Source organism: Primulina huaijiensis, chromosome 18, assembly GCF_012295235.1.
Source record: "Primulina huaijiensis isolate GDHJ02 chromosome 18, ASM1229523v2, whole genome shotgun sequence".
Classification (NCBI taxonomy): domain Eukaryota; kingdom Viridiplantae; phylum Streptophyta; class Magnoliopsida; order Lamiales; family Gesneriaceae; genus Primulina; species Primulina huaijiensis.
The window spans coordinates 19402727-19415071 of NC_133323.1; the positions used below are offsets into that span (position 1 = coordinate 19402727).

The window sequence follows — 12345 nt, forward strand, 5'->3', positions numbered from 1 at the left end:
AATTCAAATGAACCTTCAAATAAATCGTCTTTGACAACCCGAGTGAAGAACAATCGACAAATGCCACAAATTGTTAAACTTTGATAAGTTCAATTTGAGAAACACACAAAAATGTATACAAATCCAAGCTTTGAAATTAAGAGAAAAACTCAATCAATATATTAAAACTCAATGTTAATTATGAATAATCTAGTTTACAAGGTATAAATATGTTTTTATATGGAAAAATACATCAAAATCGAAATCTAGGGTTTCTATTTCTAAAATCTGCATTGCGGCGCTGGTCAGGAAGCACCTCGGTGCTGCATCTTTGGCAGCACAAGCGCCTAGGCGCTTGTCTGTAACCCCTAGGCGCTACAGTCTCGGCAAGGTGGCGCCTAGGCGCTAGTCTTCTATTCCTAGTGCTACTGCGCTTCTACCTTGGCGTTGTTGTGCTAGTCCATGCAAATTTCTCCACACTTAATAACATCCATATGGCCTCCAAAGTCACTCTCATGCATCACGACTCCTTCGAGGCTTGGAACCTTGCTTTCAAACTCTTCTCGATTTCTTATGAGTCCATGCAATGCTTCCTTGAATCTCCTTCCAACCATTAGCATGCTACGCCCGATCAGATTTATATCACAACCTCACATGGTTTAGCACAAGCTCACACTCTTTTGGACACACACAAGTAAGCTAGTTAGGCTAATTCAAATGTGGGTTTTGAAGGGGTTAGTCCGTTCAGGATCCAACTTGTTTTGGGTAACAAAAGTTTGGTTGTTTGACTGCAAATATCAAAGAAAAACATCAAAGAATCAACACGTTTCCTAGATAATGGTTGTTCAAAACATATGACAGGAGACATCAAGCTGTTGTCTGAGGTCATTGGCTATAAAGGACAAAAATAACATTCAGTGATATTGCAAAGGGTAAAACTGTGAGTAAGCGTAATATTATATATTGCAAGGTAATAATTTAAGATGTGCAATTAGTGGAGAATTTGTGTTACAATAGTATGCCTTAGTGAACGTGTTTGATCACCATACAACTCTTGCACGTGGTTGTAAATGTCAGCAGCATTTAGAGCTTCCTCAAACCTCCTTTGCAACTCTTTTGACATATAAGCCATCATATAGTTCTTAGCTTGCAAATCATGGTTTCACCATTTCTCAAGTTTAGCCGATTCCTCCGCAAAGCATTGGTAGCATATGTTTTTGGAGGCACCTTGTTGAGCACAAATGCTATTTTCTCATAATTTAAAATAATTTTTAAATTCCTCTGCCAGTCTAGGTAATTTGATCCGGTTAGCTTGTTTTGATCGACTATAACAGATAGAGGATTTTGTGATAACGTCGTAAATATGCTGAAATGGAAACAAATTAAACGTCACTAACTAATTTAAATATCTTATAAGACATAAAATATTGAATTTTGTTATTATGATTTTCCTCCCACTATTTGACATTTTTACCACCCTATGATGAAAATAGAAAATTTAATTTCTTTAGTGAGTATGCAAGGCCTAATTTCTAAATTATTATCCCAATTATTTTGGAAAATCATTATTTTCAAAAAGTAGAGCCCAATTGCAAAACTTTACAACCCTTACATAGTTTTGCCCCACGTTTGATAAGAGTCCAATAATATGGTGTTGTTTGTCTCTACGTATCAAGTCCGGCTCATCAATGTTGAATCTTAGTGGACAGTCGTCAGATCCCCAATTATCTATGCAAAAGTATGACCGCAGATATCGTTCATCATGCAACCACCGTTGATGGAAGACATAGAAATATTAAACTTTCGTTTAATTTTTTTTAATGTGCTTGATTTAAATTTTGAATTTTATCCAAAATGAGGGACTTTTAATTTTCAAAATTTGTCTCATCATTAGTTTTAAAATATCGTGTCATGTTTGTTTGTATGTTTTACAGATTCATGCAACTCTTGTTATTATATTAATAATACCGCACACACTGATTATTTATAATATATCACATGCATTATAAATAATAAATAATGATCGATAACCAAGATCTAATTGATGCATATGGGCCATGTATGGGTCCGTGTCCAAAACATAGGTAAATGCAGGGATACAAATGCAATATTACATAAGCTTCCGATATTTTACATGTTTTCGATCTTTAAAATTCTTGAGGATCTTGGTCCACTAGCTTCGTATCTTGATCTCCCACTAAATAAAATATTTACATTAAACTTCTATGATTTTGGATTTCTTATGTGGTTAGAAATAATTTGTTCAACACAATTTAAACAACATAAACTTATACAATTGAGAAACATTGGCTCTGATACACTGTTGGAGTACTATTTTCTCTCATCCAATGCGCATCAAAATTTTAAATTTTTATTTTTGACATTCAAAAACATTCCTTGGTCACCGTATAAAATTAACAATTCATAAGGTGTTTATATCTGATTCACCTTTGCATATATAATGTCGACTCCAGCTATTCCGATTTTTAAGCATATATAGCCCTTCTTGTAAATCCCTACAAACAAATCTTTCTCATTTGTTCGTCTAATCAAGTCCATGATCGGAAACTGGGTTCTTTGTTTGGATCACACTAGAGATCTAAACAATTTAGTGTTGAAATTATATCACTGGAATTTTACAAATTCGATGGCGTTGCAGCGACGTCGAGGCAACACTATTGTTGTAGAATGGTGACTGAAATTTTTTTGTGAATTAAAGGGATGGATGAAAACTTCTTTCTTTAATTGAATATGTTGTTTACAAATTATTATAATTATAGGCCAAATGTTATAGCAAGAGGTTTAAGTGAGGGAATTTGATGTAGTTCTTGGCAAATAATATGTTGTTTACAAATCATTATAATTATATCAATGGAATTTTACATATAATTCCACAAGCTTTTTTGGAATTTTTTCATTCCAATTTCTAGCATTATTTTAGTATATTTGTTTTGTTATATTTTTTTATGTTTTTGTAAATTCTAAAGATAAATTATGTAATGAGTTTGTGATTCTAGTGTAACAATCAAATTTTGATTTGAGTACTTAGAAGTCAACAAATATATACATACATGTTNTTTTTTTTTTTTTTTTTTTTTTTTTTTTTAAAAAAAAAATTCAGATATATCTAGTAATTTTCTTCTCCGTGTTTTTGATTGGTCAAAATACTCGTCCTAGCTCAAGAACAAGACTCAGTCAAAGGTTCCAAAATTATGCTCATTGATTCATTCAAACTCCATTAATTCCATGCGTATCTCTTCATTTGGAATAATCGTCACAATCTTGATCGGAAAATAGTTCTCCGCCGCAGTTCGCCGGTCAGAATGAGCCTGCTATTTCTGAAGATTTCACTACTATTGCTTATCAGGCTGTTCTCTGCTGCCGATTGCCGGTGCAGCCGCGGCTGTGACTTAGCTCTAGCTTCCTACTACATGTGGGAAAATTCAAACCTCACTTTCGTTAACCAAGTCACTGGCGTCCCGATCCCAACAATCCTCAGTTACAACCCTCAAATTTCTAATCAAGACGTCGTGATAGCTGGTACGCGGACCAACATTCCGTTTCGTTGCGATTGCATCGACGGCGAGTTCCTCGGCCACGTGTTCACTTATGATGTTAATACTGGAGACACTTACCAGACGATCGCGAATGTGTACTACTCGAACTTGACGACTGTGCAGCTTTTGACGAGGTTTAACAGCTACCCCGCGTTCAATATTCCTGACAATGGGCGGTTGAATGTTACTGTGAACTGTAGTTGTGGTGACAAGGATGTATCGAAAGATTATGGTTTGTTTGTGACTTATCCTCTGAGGCCTGGGGAGAGCTTGCAGTCGGTGGCCGATGCCAATAATTTGAGTTCTACTCTGTTGGAGAGTTATAATCCGACGGTGAATTTCAGTGATGGTGTCAGTGTGGTGTATTTGCCGGGGAAAGGTGAGAGCTCAAAGTGAATTTTCAGAATCTTCGTATTCATTTCTAGTTAAATATGATATGGTATATTGGCCTTCAACCATTGGTGATGAATCGTATGAAGTTGTTTGTATCTTATTTGTTAGAGCGGGGTGATTCATGTTTGGTGCATAAAACTGTTGAGTAAGTTATAACTAGTCTGTGTGTGACAATCACAAGGTTTAGAAATTTATCACCCACCCTTGTCAGGTTCATGTTATTTCAATCCACATGTATGTTTTTTATTTCGTGCCTTAATTTTCTATGGTTTTGATGGTACCCGGTACCCAAAATATTTCTTGTATGAAATCCTGACAAAATTTTCTAGATGATGCTCAACGCTTTACTGTTTCATGAAACATATGGTCAGGGGTATGAAAAATATAGTACTGACATAATTGGCCTAAACAGTAGCAAAAAAAGATCAAAATCTCATACCATTATTTCACTGTGAGTTGTTTTTCTTTTCATCTCTCATTTTATTGTATTTCTCCTTTTCTTCAACCTCCATTAGAAAGGGATATACATACACATAGAAAATTACAATTCTTCGCCATAGAGGATAAATTGTATCTGGTTTTCTCAATAGATTACCTTACTCGCACAGTAGCAACATTTCAAGACTTTTAGAAAACCCCAGAGATCTGTGAGGATAAAAATTAAAAACGAGCACCCATATCAGAAAATAGCAGATTTCTGGAAACCAAGAGATGTGCCATGGATTAGGATGCTCTTTTCTTCTGAGCTTATTTCTGATTTGGCCTGAACTAAAATTGTTGTATAATGTGAATTTTATGTTTCGAATATAATTTATGGGTATATGTTAATACCAGTTTTGTACATTCTGCTCAAGGTTCTAACTAAATTCCATTGTGGGAAATTTGGGGAAAAGGGAGTGCATTCTGAAGTATTTAAAAAAAAGGATCTATGACTCAATTTACTTAAATGTCTTTGTGTTTTAAGTGTAAATACATCATTAAATTTGATTATATATATACATTTATTTTAAACACGTAATTTATTCTCATCAGTCGTCTCAACCTAAATCATCTCCGTCGACCCAATTTTCATTTCCTTTCCGATTATAATTCTCAACACAAATCGACGTAATGACTAATAATCTGATAATATTAACATTTATTTCGATTTATTGTTTATTTTCGTTGATCGATCGACTGATTGAAAAAGAAAATTTTGACCACATTTTAGTCGACACAAGCGTGAATCGACCAAACTTAGATCGATCATCTATCCACTTTTGGATTTATCTAAGACCCAATAATGATCGACCAAAGACCAAACAATGATCAACCATTGTTTGGTCGACCAATGGTCGATCATTGATTTGGTCAAAGACCAAAGCTTTGGTCGACCAACAAATTGGTCGACCAACAAGTGGTGGTCGACCAATGTTTTGGTCAAAGACCAAAGCTTTGGTCGACCAACAGGTCAACCAAAGCTTTGGTTTTTGACCAAAGCAAGTTTTGGTCTTTGACCAAGCTTTGGTTGACTATGGTCGACCAAACAATGGTCGACTATTGATTGTTGGGTCTATTCAATATCTCGATTTGGAGAAAAAGACTCGTAAATTTTAATTGAGAGAAGATGTGTGTCGATCGAGAAGAAAAAAAAGGATAATTAATTAAGTTTAATTGCTGTTAGTATAATAATCAAAAGTCAACTCCTTGTTTCTTAAAAAAAAGTCAGAGTCCTTAATTTTTAAATACTTTCTATCTCACTCCTACTTTTTTAACTGACCCTCACTTTTGTCTACCTGGATTATTTCATTTTGGAAGGATGGATATCATAAATAATTCAAAGCATTAAGCGATCTCACCAACTATAGGTGGGGCTCAAGGATAGAGTTGGCATACAAAGCATCAATTTCAGAATTGCTCAGACATTATTTTATTAGTTTTACATAATATGATTATTACTATTAAGTCATATCACGTGAATAAATTATATTTTTCCCTACAGTGGATTCATTATTTAAACTTTAATGATCAGATACGATCTTGTATTGGGAAAAAATGTATTTACAGCACATTAAAGTTATCCTTAAGATTTTATGAGTTTTGAACACACTGAAAATCAGAGCAGGGGCTTTTAGTAGTGAATCTGAACGTGTTCTATATTTTATATATTATTTCTACATCATACAACTAGTTGATTCCTTCACCAAAACATGTTATAAGAATTTCATGAAAAATTTACGTTATAACCTCTTGTTAACTTGAAGCTTGTTTTAATTTTCCTCGTCAAAAGCTTTATTTTTGAAATTCCATGAGCTATGAGCACACATAACTTAGAGCTACGCGCACACATAACATAAATAGGCCATTATTCTAGTGAGTATCTTAGAGCTTTAAGCAAAATGTCAACAGTTATAATTTCCTTCTTTGTGTCGTCATCTTTAATGGCTAATGCTCTAGATTGTTGAAGTTTGTGATTTATTTTGATGCCGTAATATGTGTTGTTAATGAATTTGAAAGCTTTCTTTAGTGATACTTATCATGTGATCTACTGCTTTACTTGTTGCCTAACTATGTTTAGTTATTTTTTGCAGATCAGAATGGGAACTATCCACCTCTAAATAGCAGGTAGTATGCCTTATTTTACAACACAGAATCTGCACATTTTTTAATTAACTACTGTAACAGAACATATTACCGATTTTAATGCATTTTTATTTGTTTTATCTTTTTGCAGCACAGGTGGCCCGGCTTTATGGGTTTCTAAAATTGTTCCGTTTCCTTTCCATTTACAAATAAGACTACATATGCAATGTAAAGCCTTTGTATTCTGCTGATATTTTTATACCTTGTTATCAGGATTATCTGGTGGAATCATAGCTGGGATATCTGTTGCAGGAGTGGTTGGTGTTTTGTTATTTTCTGGATGTTTGTACATTAGACATCAGAGAAAAAAAAATGCGGCGAAGATTCAATTGCTCTCAGGAGTATCTGAAGGTTGGTCATTCATTTAAAGCTTCTTTGTCGTGGATTGTTGATTCTTTTAATGCAAATCTGTCATCACATCTACTTGATATTCCTTATTAAAATGAATGTTTCACATACCACTTCTAGTTAAAAATAGCATAATAGAAATTACTAAGAACAGTTGTTTTCCCTTTTGGTTGAGTTTATATATGAAGGGAAATCTATGAAGGGAAATATTTTTGGATATTTGGTTTGAACCAGTTTTCCTGAAGGCAACTGCTTCTGTTACATGGGTCTTTGAGGACCCGGACATCACAAATATGGCATTAAAGCCACGTCAGTGTCCTATTGGCGAGGAAGTTGGACGATATTTGTATTGTGGGTGGGGAATCCCATTAAGGACGTTAAATGTCTAACTGTGAATGGATCCTCGGCATGCATGATAAAGATTTATGATTTTATATTATTCATTATAACAAGAAAAATCTGACACTGCAATTGTAACAGAAGCATTCAAAAAGGCTTTCAGTTTTTAGTCCACTTTTTGTTATATGCAAGTTCATCTAAGTAATTTGTGTGCATACACTATTTGATAAGCTAATTTTCTTCCTTTTGTCAATTAGCTCCGCGAGGCACTTCTATCCATGCATCTGATCCTGCTGTTGCTCGGGATGGCACCTCTCAAGGGCTTACCGGCATTACTGTTGACAAATCTGTTGAGTTCTCATATGAAGAACTTGCAAACGCAACTAATGATTTTGACATAGCTAATAAGATTGGTGAAGGGGGTTTTGGTTCTGTCTACTACGCTGAGCTCCGAGGTGAAGTAAGTAGTTTGTTTGGTTCTTAATTCGTGCAGTAGAGAATAGTTATCATTGAAAGCCAAGGGTCTGACTGTGTTTAAGTTCAATTTCTATGCAAATCATGAAACTTGCTGGTTCTTTTAAAGTCTGTCCCATGTCATGAGTAGAAAGCACTGGTTGTAGAAGGGGTGCAACATTGATTAAGGTTTGTCGTTGGATCAGATTTCATGAGGAATCCTTTGCTTGGATCATAGCGGATTCTTAAATTTTGTGAATTCAATACAGATTCAATGGGAGCAAAGTGGAAACTAATAAAAGTAACTATCAATTTGAAATTTTTTAAGTTTCTTAAACTATCTGATATGACCCCAATCTCAATCATTAATGAAGATCAAAGCCTCAAGATAAACTAAGATAGGATTGAGTGAAGTGACCAATTAGGGAGCTATGATGCAGGGAGAGTCTTGTTTGAACTATACATCAAGCATACAAGTGACTGGTTTTAATCAAATGAATTGAACCTGGATATTGCAGTTTTTTGTTAGCAACTTTTATATGGTCGGATCAGTTTTCTGAATCAAACTAATATTTAGCTTTCATTATGGTTTTGGTATCAGGGGTATATTGATCAGAATTTAGAAATTACTAGAAATGTGTTTGGTGTGCTGATACAGGACCCCTTCAACCGATTGCTGGGGGTTTTATGTTATTAGTTTGCTAGGAGTTGTCATCTGGTGCATTTGGTTCTATGTATTGGATCTTTTCCATTTGGGTTCCATTCTGGGTCTAATATCATTTGACCATCCATTCCTGATTTTTTTGTGTCTTATTTGTTGTTCGATGACAAATTTCCATGCAGAAAGCTGCAATTAAGAAAATGGACATGCAAGCCAGTAAAGAATTTCTTGCTGAATTGAAGGTTTTGACGCATGTTCACCATCTCAACCTGGTACTGCATCATATTCTTCAATGTCTGAGTCATCTTTTTATGTACATGATCCCGTTGAAGTCGACCGATCTTAGTAATGCCGTGTCTTCATGAACCTGGTTTCGGAGTTGTAAAATTTTGGATATGTTACAAGAACATATAGGACCTTGTTTGGACTTACGAGGCAATACTCCTGATTCACAGAAAAATAGTGCAATTAACAATTGGATGTGTAGAACATATCCCTGAGTGTCTTTACCATGGAATTAGTGTACACATACATACGTTAAAAACGTGCATGCACAGTGTGCGTTGCCAGGTATAATACATCTATCTTTAGAATGTCAGGTTATTTTATAAATCTCTTTAACCACATAAATGTTACTTCTACATGCTAAAAATGATCTTTATATACGCTGAATAATTAGCAATTTATCTGTCATTTACGTGTTCGACAAATGTTTTTTACACCACTATAAATAATTGAAAATGAGGCATAGCAACAATTGTTGTGAAAAAGTGGGAAGGGCCGTTCTGCTATTAACTCCCACTCCCATGATAAATAATGTTGTGATATTTGTACTCTTTGATGTGAAAAATGTGCACATCAAGTAATAATAATTAATTTGTGTAATCGTTCTGTATATACAAAATGCTTTCATTCAATTACTGTTCCTCTATCTGTATTTTTTTTATTCAAACATTTGGTACTTTAGTCCTCTTTCGAGTCTAAACAGAATCATTTAATGATTTGCTCGACAATAGCAGTTTTTCATTCATTCTGAGATCAGAGATCAGTGCTGCATTGGTGGTGTATTGTGAGATTGATCTTTCTAGTTATTCTAAATTTTTATTTGGATACAGGTGCGGTTGATAGGGTATTGCGTGGAGGGCTCTCTGTTTCTTGTATATGAATACATTGAGAATGGAAACTTAAGTCAGCATCTTCGTGGCTCAGGTGTGATGTGTTCAAATGTATTAATGGGATACACAATTTGGCGTTCATAAAAGACAATAGATTTATCATGTGTTTTTCCAGGCAAGGAACCACTGACATGGTCAACTAGAGTGCAGATCGCTCTTGATTCGGCTAGAGGTCTTGAATATATCCACGAACACACTGTCCCAGTCTACATCCATCGTGATATTAAATCAGCAAATATTTTAATAGACAAGAACTTCCGAGCAAAGGTTGCTCCACGACCTTTATCTTATTGCTGGAAACAATTTGTGTCATACATTAATTTAATAACCTGTCATGCAGGTTGCAGATTTTGGATTAACAAAACTGACTGAAGTGGGAAGTACTTCATTGCCAACAGGGCGTCTTGTGGGTACATTTGGTTATATGCCGCCTGAGTAAGTAGCCAAACTCATCTTCATTTTCAATTGTCAGCATTATTTTTTGTTGCTGGGATCTTGATATATAGCTGATGAAGTGGAACTGTTTGTTTTTTGTAATTTTGACCTTATGTTAACAATTTTATTATCTTGTAACAAGCTGCAATTTAGTTAAATGGATGAGCCCTAGGAAGTGATTGTGTTGTAACCTTTTAGAGAAGAAAAAAGGAAAAAAACTAGTAATTTGGTTTGATCACTTTTCTCAATTTTTGAAAAAGACAGACCAGACCTCAAAGGTCCCAAAAGCTCTTGGATTTGAAAGAAAATAATTGACAGCATATAATCTGGTTGGACGACGATGACATTTTATTGTAACTGTAAAATAAAAAAAATTATACGAGTTATTCTACTTCTACGGGGACATCATGATGGCTCGACAAAGGATATGCATTTTCACTTTCGGTATTCTGCTTGTAGATATGCTCAATTTGGTGATGTTTCTCCAAAAGTAGATGTCTATGCTTTTGGTGTCGTACTTTATGAGTTAATTTCTGCAAAAAGTGCAATAGTAAAGTCCACTGGTTCTGCTGCGGACTCGAAGGGCCTTGTTGCGTTGGTAAGCTCTCGTGGATTTCTGTAGATGGAATACCCCATTATTAAAAATGTCTTTTAATTACTGACGGCCTTCAACTAATATATGCAGTTTGAAGAAGCTTCTACTAATCCAAACCCAAGTGAAAACCTCCAAAGACTGGTTGACCCTAGACTCGAAGATTATCCCCTCGAATCAGTCATCAAGGTTTCATAATTTTTCGAAGCTACCAACTACAAAATTTCTTATTCATGGTACCTCAGTAAAATCACCTAAATTTGTATGTTATTGTAGTTGGCTGCGCTTGCGAGAGCTTGTACGGCCGAAACTCCTGAAATTCGACCAACCATGAGATCTATTGTGGTTGCCTTGATGACTCTCTCTTCTTCGACAGAAGATTGGGACTTGGGCTCTTTCTATGGAAACCAAGGTTTGTTAAATTTAATGTCCGGAAGATAGGAACATGATTGCCATGTCTTCGAGATGCCGAACTATCAGAAGCTGTGCTATTGAATGTGTAGTTATGTACATGTGAAGTGTAGTGTTATTTTATGTGAATGGAGGAAGAAAGAGCTCCTATGATTAAGATTTGGAATAAATATTAGCAGCAGGATCACGGTTGTACTGATCACGGTTGTACTTGCATGATACAGGATTATAATGAGTTATGTGTAATATATTTTTATTTTTAAATTTTTTTGTTCAAGGTAACATAAGATTTAATACGATATGTTGTAATTATGAAATAAAAGTTTTATCCAATCGTCAAATATTTATTATTTGTAAGAAGACAATGAAATCATGATGTGCTTTAAGGTTAAAAAAAATAAAAAAATCACTCAAAATAATTGAAATCGGAACAAAACGTGTAATTTATCTTGCATCACTTGTATTATGGTACTTGCCTAGCAAAATAACATGTTATTTCGGTTTTATTGATTTTTATATAAAAAAATATTTATTTTAATAATATTTAACAGTTTTATCCGATTATGATATTTTTTTATATGGATATTAATGCAAACTGCATAGATAAAATCTTTGCATATACAAAAAGTACCACGAGGTTTGCATCGTAATGTAAGATCATAAAATTCATTAGAAAGCATACCATATATTATAAACATGTTCCTAGTCGATCCAGCTACTTAAAATAACGATAAAGGTCGTATGAGCTTGAAACAAGCATATGTAATGTAAACATCTTGTTTTATTGGTAAGAGCATTGAGATGTCCATTCATACATATGAGTAAATATTTGATGATGCACTGAACAATCATCTCTAAGATTTTCCAAGTGGTTATCAATTATCGAGTGAAATAGTCTGCGGATATGGTTGTACAACATTAGTTCTTTAACCCAGGACACCGTAGAGACTCTACGTACTAGCATGTACTTTGATTCGTATACCGACTCCATTGAAGGTCATCAGGTAGCGAGGCTGAGTGTAATCTCGAAATACAAAGGAACCAATGCATTGTAGTCGATGATTCACTGCTCGTCTACGATGTGATCTGATGAGTTAATAGTGCAAGGAATATCTGACCGAGCAAGACACGTGCTTTAGGGAAATGTGTTTTCCTTTTTGAACATATGATTTCACTATTATTACTCAAAAATATATAACATCATTATCGAATTCATTTGCAACTCTCGATATATCAATGATTGCATATTCGATCGGGATATATGAGTTGAAGGGATTGTACTGTACGCTAAACATAACTTAATATTTTTGCAAGTATTATCAATGATACATAGGGGTTCATGTGACGATTTTACTAGAGGCTCATTTTATGATCAGTTGG

The 12345-nt window shown here is 34.6% G+C and overlaps 1 protein-coding gene across 1 annotated transcript; it reads left to right on the forward strand.

The window, feature by feature from the left end:
- Positions 1 to 3108: 3108 nt before the first annotated feature.
- LOC140964397 (chitin elicitor receptor kinase 1-like) lies at positions 3109 to 11312 on the forward strand. The gene is made up of 11 exons (XM_073424127.1): positions 3109 to 3915; positions 6500 to 6533; positions 6754 to 6902; positions 7496 to 7698; positions 8535 to 8624; positions 9468 to 9561; positions 9643 to 9794; positions 9868 to 9962; positions 10422 to 10560; positions 10648 to 10743; positions 10831 to 11312. The coding sequence occupies exons 1-11, from the start codon at positions 3303 to 3305 to the stop codon at positions 10993 to 10995; spliced, it is 1830 nt and encodes a 609-aa protein (XP_073280228.1). The 5' UTR covers positions 3109 to 3302; the 3' UTR covers positions 10996 to 11312.
- The last annotated feature ends 1033 nt before the right edge of the window (positions 11313 to 12345 follow it).

What these genes read in the sequence shown, in the direction of transcription:
- LOC140964397 (XM_073424127.1), top strand. Translation starts at nt 3,303, where the DNA reads ATGAGCCTGCTATTTCTGAAGATTTCACTACTATTGCTTATCAGGCTG. An exon ending in TATCCACCTCTAAATAGCAG is followed by an intron (nt 6,534 to 6,753) that starts GTAGTATGCCTT and finishes ATATTTTTATAC; the next exon opens with CTTGTTATCAGGATTATCTG. An exon ending in ATGTTCACCATCTCAACCTG is followed by an intron (nt 8,625 to 9,467) that starts GTACTGCATCAT and finishes ATTTGGATACAG; the next exon opens with GTGCGGTTGATAGGGTATTG.